Source organism: Hydra viridissima, unplaced genomic scaffold, assembly GCF_058129835.1.
Source record: "Hydra viridissima isolate aposymbiotic clone 2 unplaced genomic scaffold, HvirCarnegie_v1 scaffold_15, whole genome shotgun sequence".
Taxonomy (NCBI): Eukaryota; Metazoa; Cnidaria; class Hydrozoa; order Anthoathecata; family Hydridae; genus Hydra; species Hydra viridissima.
Genome location: NW_028324314.1, coordinates 4,306,549 through 4,322,177, shown reverse-complemented (window position 1 = coordinate 4,322,177; position 15,629 = coordinate 4,306,549). Strand labels below are relative to the sequence as shown.

The window sequence follows — 15,629 nt, the reverse complement described above, 5'->3', positions numbered from 1 at the left end:
AATTTATATTCATAAACTATAGAAGGTTGTGATGCTGCGCAATTTTTTGAATGAAGTTTCATATTTTTGTTTAAATACGAAAAGTTACTTTTCAAAAACTGATAAAGAAGTTTGAACTTAATTACTAACGAAAAATCCTCATGTTAGATGTAAACTTATGCATTGATCTTCACGTAAAAATTTAGAACTTGACCCGTTCGCGAGCTTTTTTGATGTTATCTTTTTTAAAAAAAAAAGATTTCACGTGTTTCGAATAAATGTAACAACTTTTATTAAGTTTTACATAAATGTTTGAAGTATTTATATGGCTCTTTAAAGATTTGGAAATGAATACTGCTTTTTTTAATTGCTTATGAAGTAACTACTAGTACGAGTATTTCTATATTAATATCAACATACTAATTTTATTTCAAAAAATTAAAAGTAATGTGTCTTTATTTTTTTGTACTTAACTGTATAACGCTGATGCAAGTATGAGAAAAGAAATTCAACAATTTACTTTTTAAATGTAAAAGTTGTTAAAAATGCTTCCTTTTTTTTTTTTTTTTTTTTACAGTTTTTTGTTTTTTAGTCTTTTTTTGTTGAAAACTAAATATCTTCAACTTTAAAATGCAGCTCGCGTACTTAAATCCGTTAAAATGAGACACAATTTTCATTTATATCTTTTGGATTGAGAAATAAATTTCGACTACTTATTACGACGAGCGGTGTCCTTGAGAATTTATATACTTGTATAAATGTACCTTTTTTTTGTTTTAACAAATGTACATTTGATTTGTGGAACACAGCAATATGATCCACTGCCTCCAAAATCAAGTTTTAACTTTTCTTTGATACTGAACATTCAAAACTAATCATGTCAATAGTGATTTGAAAAACTAATCTATTCTAATGTTTGCGTTTTTTTATTGTCCGAGAACATCACATCAAAGGTATGCGTCTATTAATATGAAGAGTTCTATCAAAATCATGATTGACAGAACTTGTACTTCGTTATACGGTAGTCTAATTGATTTATCAGTCACTCGAACGCGCGTGTGCCTCGTGTTGCCATTCTTTGTTGAATAGAATTTTTCTAGTCAATAAACTGTTAAGTGCTTTTGAATGAGGAAGTCAAAACCCTTTTTATTTATAACAATATTTAATAAAAATAGAATTTAAAAACGTTGAAATCACTTATTTATACAAAAATCTTAAGGCCTGGTGACAAGAATATTATTGAAGTATTAATACTTCACAATATTCCAAAACATTACCATTTCACTACAAATATTATCTAAATAATATAAAACCGCCACAAGAATGATTTATGACGTCAAAATAGAATTTAACACTTCGGGTTTCAAATCAAACCTTGATTTTGAACGTGAATATTGTATAGACGCATTATTGCTTTCGTCACAGTTTTTCACGAAAAAAGCGTAAAATAACAGAAATATAAATATTTCAATAAGTATCCACGTTACTAGGCCTCTGTATATAGATAGGATGGAAGTTGAAAACCTTTAACTAAATCCTAAGTAAATACCTCGAATAAAAAATAAATAATTGTATAAGTCATGCTAAAATGGAGCGATTAAAGATGGATTTTTCGACTTCCACCACATCAATGGACTCTTTTCCAAATAATCACAGTACCCTAAAATAAGTTTCAAAAATCTTTTTAAAAAAAACTGGGCTTGTAGAAGAAGAAAGAAGTTGAACAAAATAAACGTTTTTAACTTGTCAATTGGTTTTCTCATTTTTTCTTAAACAGATTTATTTTTACATAATTAATAATAATAATAATAATAATAATAATAATAATAATAATAATAATAATAATAATAATAATAATAATAATAATAATAATAATAATAATAATAATAATAATAATAATACTAATAATAATAATAATAATGATAATAATAATAATAATATTAATAGTAATAATAATAATAATAATAATAATAATAATAATAATAATAATAATAATAATAATAATAATAATAGTAATAATAATAATAATAATAATAATAATAATAATAATAATAATAATAATAATAGTAATAATAATAATAATAATAATAATAATAGTAATAATAATAATAATAATAATAATAATAATAATAATAATAATAATAATAATAATAATAATAATAATAATAATAATAATAATAATAATAATAATAATAGTAATAATAATAATAATAATAATAATAATAATAATAATAATAATAATAATAATAATAATAATAATAGTAATAATAACAATAATAATAATAATAATAATAATAATAATAATAATAATAATAATAATAATAATAGTAATAATAGTAATAATAATAATAATAATAATAATAATAATAATAATAATAATAATAATAATAATAATGATAATAATAATAATACTGAAATATAATCTAAGATTGTTAAAAATTATAATTTTAAAATATTATCTTAAAAAACATAGTAAAAAACATAGTAATAAATTTATTCAACTTAAATTAAGTATTTTGATAATAATTTTCTTAATTAAGAAAAAAAAAGGGGACTAACGCTGCCGGTTGAAGATTTCCAGCACTTGAACAATCAAAACAGAATTTGCTAACAAACACAATAAGAGTTTCAAGTGTGTTTTAAAATTAATCCTTTTGTTAACACATTGGATGATAAACATGAAATACAAAATGATTTTTTATTTCTTAATTCAAGTAAATTTAAATACTGGGCCTAAATTTTTTCGAAACTTTCTAAACTTGCTATAAACTTGCTATAAACTTGCTATAAACTTGCTATAAACTTGCTAAACTTGCTAAACTTGGGTTTGAAAAAAAAAAAGTTTAAATTGAAAATGTGACATCATCCAAGTTGTTATTAGAATCAGAAAGTTTCTGGAACTTATAAAAGTAAAAAAAAAAAAAAAACTTTATTAAAATCTGATTGGCCAGAATTTACAGTAAACGTTCTAATTGTCCTTTATTAAAATCTGATTGCCAGAATATACAGTAAACGTTCTAATTGTCCTTTATTAAAATCTGATTGCCAGAATTTACAGTAAACGTTCTAATTGTCCTTTATTAAAATCTGATTGCCAGAATTTACAGTAAACGTTCTAATTGTCCTTTATTAAAATCTGATTGCCAGAATTTACAGTAAACGTTCTAATTGTCCTTTATTAAAATCTGATTGCCAGAATTTACAGTAAACGTTCTAATTGTCCTTTATTAAAATCTTTTTCTACCTATACTTCTTTTTTTCTATCCATACTTTGTGACATCAGATGAAAAACAATAAACTACAAGATTTTTGCCAAAATTTTTGAGCTGCTTTTTAAACACTTTTGATAGATATACAAACAGCACAAACTTTGAATGGGAAACAATAAATTACAGGATATTTGCAAATTTTAAGCTACTTTTTACAAACATTTTAATAAACAGCACAAATTTTGTGAGCTTTAGTTTTTGAACCTTTTTAACCATCCCTTTTTGTTAAAAATGTTTTCTCTGCAACTAGCTTGATGTAACTAAGCAACATTTTACACGCTGAGCTTCCATATCATTAAGTTAGTCATCCAATCTACCAGCATTCGTTGCATGATTGTGTATTGATTTTTGTACACTTTAAATCAATGTGGATAAAATATTTTGTATGGTATTGCCTACATACTAAACAACAACTTCGTTTGGGTTATGACACCTTAAATATCATTAAAACATCTAAAATCAATTCTTTTATTCTTTCACCATTTAACGCATTTGAAAAAAAAAATATCTTCACTACTATTTTTGTCAGTAAGTTCTGCTGAATAAATACTTTTCTGATTAATAAACTCACCATCGCTAACCACAGGAAAAAAATCAACGCTTTCATTTTTTGGATAGTTTTCTATAGAAAAGAATTTCAAGGAGATAGATAGTTTCGTATGCCCTGCAACAATCACCTTGTCTGCAAGAGGTTTTACAATTTTGTGTAGAAGAAATAACGGCGATAATGAATATGCTTCAAAAGATCACTTATAGTCTTTAGTGATGAACTTTAATGAACCCACAAAATGATATCACAAAACACACAAAAATAACTCATTGTTTATCATCAAATATGATGAAGATATTTAAATCAAGTTCACATTAAATATATGTATTTAAGTTTTATAGTAACTTGTAATTGCAGCATTGATTACTTTTATAATGTAAATAGATTGCATGCAAATTTATGACTTAAACGTAATGTAAACTATATTTGTAAAATATAAGTATATTAGTAAATTAAGCAAATTCATAACTTAAATGTGATGTAAACTAGTATTATTTTTATCTTTATTTTTTCTCTTGTTTTTAATGATTTCTTTAATATTGATTAAAGATATCATTTAAAACAATAAAAAATGAAGATAAAAATTAGTGCTCCTTATTCTAAAAAGTAGTATTTACAACTTATAGTTCAGTAAGTCACAATTTTTCCACCACAAAATAAAAGGTATCAAAATAATGGCTTCTCAAATTTTAATGAGATTTTACAAATGCATTTTTGAATCAAATCCTCAACATGAGAAAAGAATAACCATCAATGCCTTTGACCAAGACTATAAAACTCATAATAACAAGATCTACTTGACAGGAATCATTTAAGTGAACTAGAAAAAGATAAAATAATTGAAAGAATGATATGGCCTTACCAATCACCCAATCTTTCCCCAATTGAACTTTCACAGGATGAGTTGAGACAGAAATGTCAAAAAAACTAATGTCCAACAATGAAAAAGAGAGGAAAAACTTAAAGTGAGTGACATAAAATAGAGTTCCAAAAATTGGAAACATGTTAAAGCAGTTATTGCCACAAAGATGAGACCAAGTCATAAACTAAATAAACTAATTAATTTTTTTCTTCTAACTTTTGATAAATAGTAATAGAGCACAATATTTAAATGGTTTTCTATCTTGACTTTCCTCATTTGTATGTAAAATATTGAAAACTTTAAAAAATATTGTCAAATAATTACGGATAGTATAAAATGGTTATGTTTTTTATGATCAATTTTTTGTTTCAAAAATTATAAACTGGCACTAAAAACTGGTTCTCAGCTGTGAAATCTTACTAATCAGCTTAACTGTGATGCTTACTGATTTTTTTACATTTTTTACTTTCATCTTTGAAAACATAGATATGCTCATAATTTAAAAGCGGTGTTAAAAATATTCTTACCTCCACATCACATGATGCTAATAGGCTTTCATCATAGTTCCAGCAAACATCAAGTACAGCAGTTGAATGCCCAAGTAATGTATTAATTGGTTTAAGGGGTTCATCAATATTAAAAAAATACACAGAAGTGTCTTCACTACCTGTCACTAAAAAATTTAAAGTTGAAGATGTAAAGAAATTATAAAAGTTTAACATAAAAATGAATTAAGAAAAGTTTAACATATAAAATGAAAAACAGAAACCTATACAAGCTCCCTGGCGAAAAGACATAAGTGGACAAAAAGAGCTTCTTATTTTTTCTTTTTCTTGCTTTATGGGAAAAAACGCTTTTTGCTGAATCTGCCCAGTGGTGTCACAGATACTAAACATTGATTTTAAGGTTTACAAAAAGACACTTTTGTGACATTAAAAATTGTAAAAAAAAAAAGATTTTAAAAAATCAATATTTTATTACAATTTTAAGAATTATGTAAAAATATTACCTCAATAGCATGCAACAATTAGTTCGACAGTTTACTAACAAAGAAGGGGCACGAGCCTCTCTGCTAACCCATGTACGTGCACAAATCGAAGTTATGCTGCTATTTTGTGGAGTCAAAAACCTAAGTAATTATTCAACAGTATGAAATAAGTCTTAATTGCCAGAATAATACTACTATTGATTTTATATTTTTAATATGTAAATGAACCATAATAGCATATACAGAAAAATATTGAAAATGCTTAGAAGTTTCAAGTAAATACTGCTACCTTTTTCCCCTAACCAATCTTCCTTCAACTAAGTTAAACATGAAGGACACAACAACACCCTAAATTAAACATGAATATTGCAATAGTGGAATGGAGAAAAAAAATACTTAGAAACTACTTAGTTACTAGTCATTTGCACCAATAAATTTCTACTCGTAAACATTTATGCTACCAATGATAAAGCAATAATATTAAATATTAATATCAAATAATATTAAAAATATTCTCAACCTTTTCATCACCAGTCCAAAGTAGAGTTCCCGTAGGGTCAAATGCCATGCATTTAATAGCAGTATGACCTTTAACAACTCCATCTTTTGCACACATACCAGTTGACATATTGAATACTTGCAAATGACCTTTTTCATTACCAGTCTTTTGAGCATTAAGAATGACTTTTAATAATATAGTAATAAAGGTTTTGTAATATTAAGCGTACTAACAAAACCATAAACTGAAAAGTTTTGTCATGCTGGCTAAACTATTCTCTAATAAATCTAACATATTACAAAACAACAATAAAAGCATAAAAATAATGAAAAAGATACTACAACTAGATTATTATTAAGTGGCATGAATCTACAACAATTAACAGCTGTGTCAAATGGATCTTTTATAGTTCGCACATTTTGGCCACTGTTAGCATTCCAGATTTGAGCTGTGCAATCATCAGAGGCTGATACCAGTAAATCATTAGCACTGGACCAATCAAAATCTTTGGAGAAAGTTCATATTGATTGTTATCAAAAGAGTGCAATTGGTTGGTTGAGAATACAATAATAGTCAAAAAATAAAACAAACACAAAGTCTTTTACCATTGACAGGACCCTTATGACCAAGAAGTATAGACTTAACTCTGGGTGGAGAAGTTTCTAATGAGCACACAGAGAGTGTTGCATCTTTGGAGCAACATGCCAATAGGAATTTGTTGTTATTTGCAAACTTAACAGCATTTACTATAAAGTGAACATACATTTGATAACTTACTTCATTTATACCATTATACATTATTTTTATTACTATATTTCTTGTGTGTCACCTTCTTTGCTTAATTACAAACAATAAAACATAATACAAATTAAAAAATAGAATGATATTGAATAAATTGTAGATTTTACCTGCATCAGCATGCTGATCAAATATGTGAAACATTCCTGAGAATGCATAGTTTTCGCTTAATGTGGTATTCCCGCCCATCGCTCTATAACATTTAGATGTCAATAGTTAAAGTACATAATGATAATAAATTTATTAACATGTAATTGTAAACAAAATTATTATTAATATTATTTTTATCGCCATTACCTTTTTTTTCTATTTTACATCACTTTAATTGACTTATTTTTAAAGATTTAATACTTTTAAATTATACTTTTTTTTTAAATGTAATATTTAGAAAAACAACAGGATTATATGACTGACCTGCTTGCAGATGCTTTATTTGTGGGTACAACACCTTCATTTTCGATGTCTATTAATTCATCTGGAACTGTCTCTGACATAGGAATCATCTTAAGTGAACCAATGCTTCCCCCTCGTTTGACAGATCCACTTCGGTATTTTTGATGGCTTAATCGAAGAACATCACGTGGTAAATCAAGATGATGACTTTCAATTTTAGCCTGGTATCAAAAATTTTGAGGTTTATTACTTTAGCATAAAGTAAGTTTTTTTTTTTAAAAAAAATTTACAGCAAAAATTTATATATATATATATATATATATATATATATATATATATATATATATATATATATATATATATATATATATATATATATATATATATATATATATATATATATATATATAAATCTTTTTACATATGAAACTTTTTATCAGAAAACTAATAGATTCTGATACTGATACTTCTATTTTTATCATAGTTTCTATTTAGTCAAATAAGACAATTTGATATCTTTTAATCTTATTTAATTAACTAACAAATATGAAAAAAAAGAAGTTTTATAATATTGAATTTCAAGATATTGAAAAAAGGGTGAAAATATTTTTATTTTTTAATTTACAAAATAATTAAAGTTTTAAGTAATACTAGAGTCAATTGTTTTACCAACAATTTATGCATAGTTTTGTGCAATTGAATTTAGAAATCATCTTAAGATTTGTTGCTTACTTTATTTAACAAAACATGATTTTTAACAATAATTTAAGTAAATAAGTAATTAAATATATAAAAAACACAAAATATCATAATGATTTAAATAAAGAATTATATAAAATAGAATTAAAAACCAATGCAAAATAAAAAATAAATTATAAAAAGTTACCTCTATAGAACTTGTGCGACTCTTAATACTAAAAGATCTAAAAAAAAAACAACAAATTAAAAACTATTTTCTAGTGCACCAATTGTAATCAATTGAGGCCTCAATAAAATGTCCATTCACCAATCAAATACTGCCTAATTTAAAGATATAATTTAACATCTTCAGATATTATCTTTTTATCTTAATACAATATCATATAATATTATCCTAATATCTTAATAAAAATATTAAAATAATATCCTTACTATTAGACAGTATTTAATTTGTGATTGGATGTCTTTTTGAGACTTGTTAATCTATAGAAAACTATTTTCAACAAAAGATGCACTTTCATGTCTTTCAACTCTGAACTTTTTTAACTCATAGAAACTCTGAACTCCAATCACTTGATTCATTATCACTGCAAAAACAACTGCAACATATACAAAAAGTTTTTAATTGCCTAAATACTAATTGATGAAATACTTTCTATAGCCCGAATTAAAAGTTACACTAAAATAATGAAAGGAAAAAAATAATAGTAAAATATCTCTTACTTCAGACTTTCAGTTACAGGTATTGTTCCATATTTCTTAGCAAGCAGTTGTTTGCGAATATGTAAATAATGTCTTCTAATTGATGTATCATGCTGAAAAAATAAAATCTGATATGCTTTAAACACAGCTATAGAAAAAAACTGAAATAACAATTATCATAATCATTATTATTATTAATGTTATTATAAATATTAACTTTATTGCTACTATTATTATGATAAAAATAATAATAATAATAATAATAATAATAATAATAATAATAATAATAATAATAATAATGATAATGATAATAATAATAATAACAGTAATAGTAATAATAATAATAATAATAATAATAATAATAATAATAATAATAATAATAATAATAATAATAATAATAATAATAATAATAGTAATAATAATAATAGTAATAATAATAATAATAATAATAATAATAATAATAATAATAATAATAATAATAATAATAATAGTAATAATAATAATAATAATATGATGATGATGATGATGCTGGTGCTGCTGCTGATGAAGATGATGATGATGATGATGATGATGATGATGATGATGATGATGATGATGATGATGATGATGATGATGATGATGATGATGATGATGATGATGGGTCATTCCATATGAAATCATCCAGACCATGACACCCTTATGTCTCAGAATTTGTTCATTTTTACCTCACTTGCAGTCCATATTAAAAAAATAATAACTGCGAAAATTTTAGTTAAAAATACACATGGGTTCCAGAGATATCATCAGTTAAAATAATGCTGACTCAGCATTTTAGTGATTATCTGAAGCGAGTACAAAGCAACTTTGACATATAGTATCTTCATAATGGCTTGGGGAAATTTCCTAAAATTTGGTACCCCAATAGATTTTAACTTGCAGAATCCAAAAAGAGCACTCTCAAGACTTGATTGTCTCAGGAAATGCCTCGTTTACCCTATTTTGTTCAAAATTATTGACTTGTAAATTCATGATTTTTGGAGGTAAAATGAAGGCTGTGGCCCAAAATCCCGAATAAAAAGTTTAATTGTATATCATTATTTTATCTTAGGTCTACTGAAAAAAATTAGGTTCATCAATTGTCTCTCTAATACTTGATCAAAATTTGCGTTTAAAAATTGTGTCTATAGAAAAATTTAAATTTTGTAACGAAAGCACATGAAATGTTTTTGAAACATTTATTTGAATAAAACGTCAAATAGTGCTATTTATTGACTAGTTCAGGACATTTATAGTCACAGGCCAAGTGAGGGCATGGGAGCCTCTGACCAATTTTGCTTTGCCCCCCCCCCCCCAATCTCCCTGGATTTTTTTTTTTTTTTTTTAATGCGTTAAAGGATATAATAAATAATTATTAAAATTCAATTTAAAAACATTATTTTTTTTTTAGTTTAAGTTTCAGAAACAATTTTTTTTCATTATCAAATCAGTGAATGCTTACCTCTTATTATATCAAAAATAAGCAAATGTTTTGTTTCCTTGTTTGTATTTTTTTAAAGAATGATTGTGAATTTTATTGTTATTGTATTTTTTTAGCAGATAATATTATAAGTAATAAATATATTTAATATGGAGAAATGTGACATTGGAAAAAGTCTTAACATTCATTGCCACAAAACTGGATTTTCTAGAAAACAAGGTTTTGTTCAATTCAAAGAACTTTCTTGTGAAAAACAAGAAGTAATAATATGGCGAGCAAATTTAAAGGAAAAATATTGTTCAATAAGAGTTATATGTTGCTATCATGAGCAATTCTATGGAAAATATTTTGAGAGAAAAATTACAAAGTGTTGCAATCCTTTTGGAACACACATGGAAAGTAAAAAAATTGCTATAAAAGGTAATCTAAAATTAATTACAACAGAATTTATATGGAAATTAAAATAAAAGAAAAACATTTTATTATTTATAAAAAATTTTATATTTTCAATTATTTTAAAAACTTAAAACTAAATTTTTTTCTTAGGTAATATAAAGATTTCCCTAGACTTAGCGAAATTTTTGCAACAAAATAATGTTTATGTAACCCCAGGTTGGAAACTGTGCAGTAAATGTTACAAAAAAGCAGTAGAAACAGATGGAGATTTAAATTCACAGGAGGAATGGGAATCAAAAAGTGAGAAAAAAATTAAGTTAGATACCACTATAGAATTGCTTGGAATTTCACCAGTCAAACTAAAAAGTCTTTCAAAACACAGCAAATTGCCTGCAGCAAAACAAAAGTTTGAGAACACTATTGACAGAGTTGCAAAAATGGTCTCATTAGCATATAACATTAAGGAAACTTCTTTAACATCAAAAATAAAAAGCCCCATTTCAAATAACAACATTAACAATGACCATGATCTAGACCTTTTAATGTATGAAATAAAAAAAAAATTTCAGGGACTGACTCTTATCGCCATAAGGTGCAAATGTTAACACTCATACCAAAATCATGGACACGTACAAAGATATCAAGCTACTTTGAAGTGTCTGAGTATCTTGTTCGAACTGCGAGAAAAGTTAAAAATGAGCATGGAATTCTCTCATTGCCCCCAAAAAAAACTGGAAACCCACTTTCACCAGAAACAGTTAATTTAGTGATTAACTTTTATCAAAGTGATGAATTTTCGAGAATGATGCCAGGAAAAAAAGATTTTGTAAGTGTTAAGAAAAACCAGCATGTTCAAAAAAGATTATTGCTACTCAATCTTAATGAATTACATGTTGCATTTAAAAAAGACTACCCTAACATCAAAGTCAGTTTGTCAAAGTTTTGTACTCTTAAACCTAAATGGTGTATTACAACTAATGCCTCAGGTACTCATAATGTATGTGTATGCATACATCACCAAAATACAAAACTTCTCATTGATGCCATTAGGTGGAACAAAAATTATAAAGATTTTATGGCATTGATTGTTTGTTCGCTTGAAAATGCAGAATGTATGCTGCATCGATGTAACCAATGCCCTGGTATTGAAGCATTAAAAAGTTTTTTAGTGCAGGAGTTTATGGACCATGAGCTCGAAGAAGATGTAGCATTCAAGCAATGGCAGAGTACCGATCGTACAACACTACTATTACAATCATTGCCACTTGATGAATTTAATGATTTATTATGTGACAGCATTGACAACCTTACCACTCATTCATATATTGCAAAAACACAAAGTAGATACTTGAAAAACTGTAAAGAAAATCTTAACCAAAACGAATGCTTAATTTTAGCAGATTTTGCTGAAAATTATCAATATGTTGTTCAGGATGAGGTTCAAAGTTATCACTGGAGTAAAAGTCAATGTTCACTTTTTACAATTGTACTTTATCTTATAGAGAAAAAAGTTCTCAAACACAAATCTTTTTGTTACCTTTCAAAAGATGTTAATCATGACACAGGATTTATTTACAAGACTCAGGAAGATATAACTAGATATATCAAAGAAAATCTACCTGATGTATCAAGTGTGAAATACTTTTCCGATGGTTGTGCAGCACAATTTAAAAATTTTAAAAACTTTATCAATCTTTGTCATCACAGTAAAGACTTTGATTTAAATGCTGAATGGGTTTTTTTTGCTACCAGTCATGGTAAATCCCCCTGTGATGGTATTGGTGGGACTGTTAAAAGAGTAGTATGCTAAGAAAGTCTAAAACAAATAACTACTGGGCAGATTTTAGATGTTAATTTAATGTACTGCTTTTGTAAAGCCAAGATAAATGGAATTTGTTTTATATTATTTTCTAAAGATGAAATCGATCAAACACGAGCACAATTAGAAAAAAGATATTTAGGTGGAAGAACAGTTCCTGGCACAAGGACATATCATCATTTTATTCCAATTGCTTCAAACACTATAAGTTGTAAAAAAACAAGTATTGATACATGTATTGAAATATTTGATATCATTCCAAAAAGCCAACATGATAAAGAGATTTCATTAAACATTAAAAAAATGGATTATATTGCATGTTTTTATGACGGATTTTGGTGGGTAGGGATTGCTGAAGATGTAAGTGAGCTTGATATAAAAGTCAGATTTATGCATCCACATGGACCAAGTAAAAACTTCTTTTGGCCAATGAGAAATGACGAGTGTTGGGTGCTCAATTCTGAAGTTATATGTCTAATTTCTACACCCACAACAATATCAGGTCGTACGTACAACATATCTGATTTAGATTTAGAGAATATAAGCAGTTGGTTACAAAAAAAAATTAAATACATTTAAAATAATTTTGTTGTAATTTTATTTACCTATTTTGCATTTAGAATTTGTCTTTCTTTTTTTCTTTTTTTCAAATCCTTGTATGGAAGGCTGAGAAGGGTTTAAGTAAATCCCACTGTCCACCTTATTATGTCAATGACTATATTAGTATTAATACCATAAGATATTGATTGTTAAATAACAACATAAAGATATTGATTGTTAAAATGTTTTAAAAAACTTTTCAATATTTTTGGTTTTAAAATTTATGATTTTTAAAATCGTAAAAAGATCTAAGTTTTGAGTGCTTACTTTGAAATAAGAGGTAAATAATGAAAAAAAATTGTTTCTGAAACTTAAACTAAAAAAAAAAATAATGTTTTTAAATTGAATTTTAATAATTATTTATTATATCCTTTAACGCATTAAAAAAAAAAAAAAAAAAATCCAGGGAGATTGGGGGGGGGGGGGGGCAAAGCAAAATTGGTCAGAGGCTCCCATGCCCTCACTTGGCCTGTGACTATAAATGTCCTGAACTAGTCAATAAATAGCACTATTTGACGTTTTATTCAAATAAATGTTTCAAAAACATTTCATGTGCTTTCGTTACAAAATTTAAATTTTTCTATAGACACAATTTTTAAACGCAAATTTTGATCAAGTATTAGAGAGACAATTGATGAACCTAATTTTTTTCAGTAGACCTAAGATAAAATAATGATATACAATTAAACTTTTTATTCGGGATTTTGGGCCACAGCCTTCATTTTACCTCCAAAAATCATGAATTTACAAGTCAATAATTTTGAACAAAATAGGGTAAACGAGGCATTTCCTGAGACAATCAAGTCTTGAGAGTGCTCTTTTTGGATTCTGCAAGTTAAAATCTATTGGGGTACCAAATTTTAGGAAATTTCCCCAAGCCATTATGAAGATACTATATGTCAAAGTTGCTTTGTACTCGCTTCAGATAATCACTAAAATGCTGAGTCAGCATTATTTTAACTGATGATATCTCTGGAACCCATGTGTATTTTTAACTAAAATTTTCGCAGTTATTATTTTTTTAATATGGACTGCAAGTGAGGTAAAAATGAACAAATTCTGAGACATAAGGGTGTCAAAAATATTTTTTTTTGGATGATTTCATATGGAATTACCCTGATAAGTTATAGTTTTATCATTATATAAATGCTTACAATAAAGATTTTAAGTCCATATTTCATCAATAATAAGTATAAGTGTCAAGACTAAACTGAAAAGCATTTTTTTTTTAATCAAATCAAGTTATTATCAAAATTACCAAATACATAACAAAATACATACCTCTTTCTTAGCTAAATCTCTTAATAATTGTGATCGACGCCTAATATACAAAGTTCCTGTAAAAAAAAAAAAAAATTTGTTCCATTGGGATTTGGTTGGCATATTCCAGTAAGTCTTTATTTTACAGAAAAAAAAACACTTAATTTTTCTTTAAAACTTTTTAAGTCTATTTTATTATTTTTTGCCACATCAGATATCTGCCTCAACTATCTGACTTGGGTGATAACATCAGAATAAATATAGAACCTTAACATAAAATCTCAAAAAAACCTTGTTTAAAGTTTACATTAATGTTTGTATAAATAGTGATCTTGTGTTTATTAAAATTTACACAAGTATTTTGAAGATCAGCACAACCTCTTTAAAAAAAATTATGGTAAAAATGATAGAGTAGAAATTAGTAACAGTTAAATTTTAAACTAATATCCTATTACTTGTCGTTACTCTGTTACTTTTTTATTCTTGATGAATTATTGTTGACTGTTAATTTTCTTCGAAGACTTTATTCACTTTACTATAATTTTTTTACCATTATTGAGTTTCTTTTAAATTTATTTTCAAATGACATTGTTTCAAATTTAAATAACATAAAAATACATTATCATATAGATAAAATAGCAAAAAGCCAAGAAACATGCAAACAAAATATTTAAAATATAACCTAAAACCTGAACTTACTATATTGAGGATCTGCAGTTGTTCTATAGTTGCTGTATCTAACATCAAAAGCCAAAATATGCTGCGCAATATTCATCGAAAATGCTCAACCAAAAATGTAAAAGAATCAGGAAATGCAAAACCAAAGGAAACTTTTCTGATAATTATATTTTTTTAAATTGTGAACTAATAAAAGATATAATGATTTATTAATGATTATCATTTTATAGAATTATATTTAAAGGACAAATTGATTATTTTATGAAGGTATTTGATTATATGAAGATATTGAGAAATTGCATAATTATTAAGACTTTTAGTGAATTTTTAAGTTAACACATTTTATGCCAAACAATTCCATAACAAAACTGTAAATTCAAAATAAATAACTACCCCCTAAAAACAAAAATAATTACCCCCTCTAAGCAAAGTGAATTGTCCTATTTTTTTTATTCAAGTTAGAAATTGTATAGTACAAAACATTTAATACCAAATTTAGTGTTTCATAGAATAACAACTACTTTTGAGTTAAATCATAAAAATCATAAAAAAAACCATTGACAAGTTTCACAATTAGTGAATAGTATAATCAAGTGAATTTATAATCATCCATTCAAGAATTCAACATTTTCTTATAGCTCAAATTAAAAGTGATGTCATAACAATGAGTAAGATAGCTTC

General features: G+C 25.8%; 1 protein-coding gene and 1 pseudogene across 4 annotated transcripts; one reads left to right on the top strand and one right to left on the bottom strand.

The window, feature by feature from the left end:
- Positions 1–1,429: 1,429 nt before the first annotated feature.
- LOC149878266 (WD repeat-containing protein 13-like) lies at positions 1,430–15,140 on the bottom strand. 3 transcript variants are annotated; one of them, XM_090072702.1, is made up of 14 exons: positions 14,970–15,140; positions 14,292–14,347; positions 8,761–8,852; positions 8,225–8,261; positions 7,360–7,559; positions 7,056–7,138; positions 6,753–6,893; positions 6,486–6,652; positions 6,169–6,312; positions 5,938–5,996; positions 5,670–5,789; positions 5,430–5,548; positions 5,188–5,333; positions 1,430–1,639 (listed from the first exon to the last, which is right to left on the bottom strand). In XM_090072702.1, exons 1-14 carry the CDS (start codon positions 15,043–15,045, stop codon positions 1,607–1,609), a joined length of 1,473 nt encoding a protein of 490 aa, XP_089928828.1. In that variant the 5' UTR covers positions 15,046–15,140; the 3' UTR covers positions 1,430–1,606. The 3 variants fall into 3 exon arrangements, 2 of the variants coding, with proteins under 2 accessions (XP_089928828.1, XP_089928827.1); XM_090072701.1 differs by lacking the exon at positions 1,430–1,639 and having other exon boundaries at positions 3,668–5,333; XR_016447556.1 differs by lacking the exons at positions 1,430–1,639; positions 5,188–5,333 and having other exon boundaries at positions 5,515–5,548; positions 6,169–6,332.
- LOC145193853 (uncharacterized) lies at positions 10,309–13,085 on the top strand (annotated as a pseudogene). The gene is made up of 2 exons (XR_016447555.1): positions 10,309–10,615; positions 10,742–13,085. The product of XR_016447555.1 is annotated as an uncharacterized LOC145193853 (transcript).
- Positions 15,141–15,629: the final 489 nt, after the last annotated feature.

Coding starts and splice junctions, on each gene's coding strand:
- LOC149878266 (XM_090072701.1), bottom strand. CDS start 15,045: ATGAATATTGCGCAGCATATTTTGGCTTTTGATGTTAGATACAGCAAC. Junction 8,262..8,760: donor CCTGTAACTGAAAGTCTGAA/GTAAGAGATATT, acceptor TTTTTTTTTTAG/ATCTTTTAGTATTAAGAGTC. Junction 6,653..6,752: donor TCATAAGGGTCCTGTCAATG/GTAAAAGACTTT, acceptor CTTTCTCCAAAG/ATTTTGATTGGTCCAGTGCT.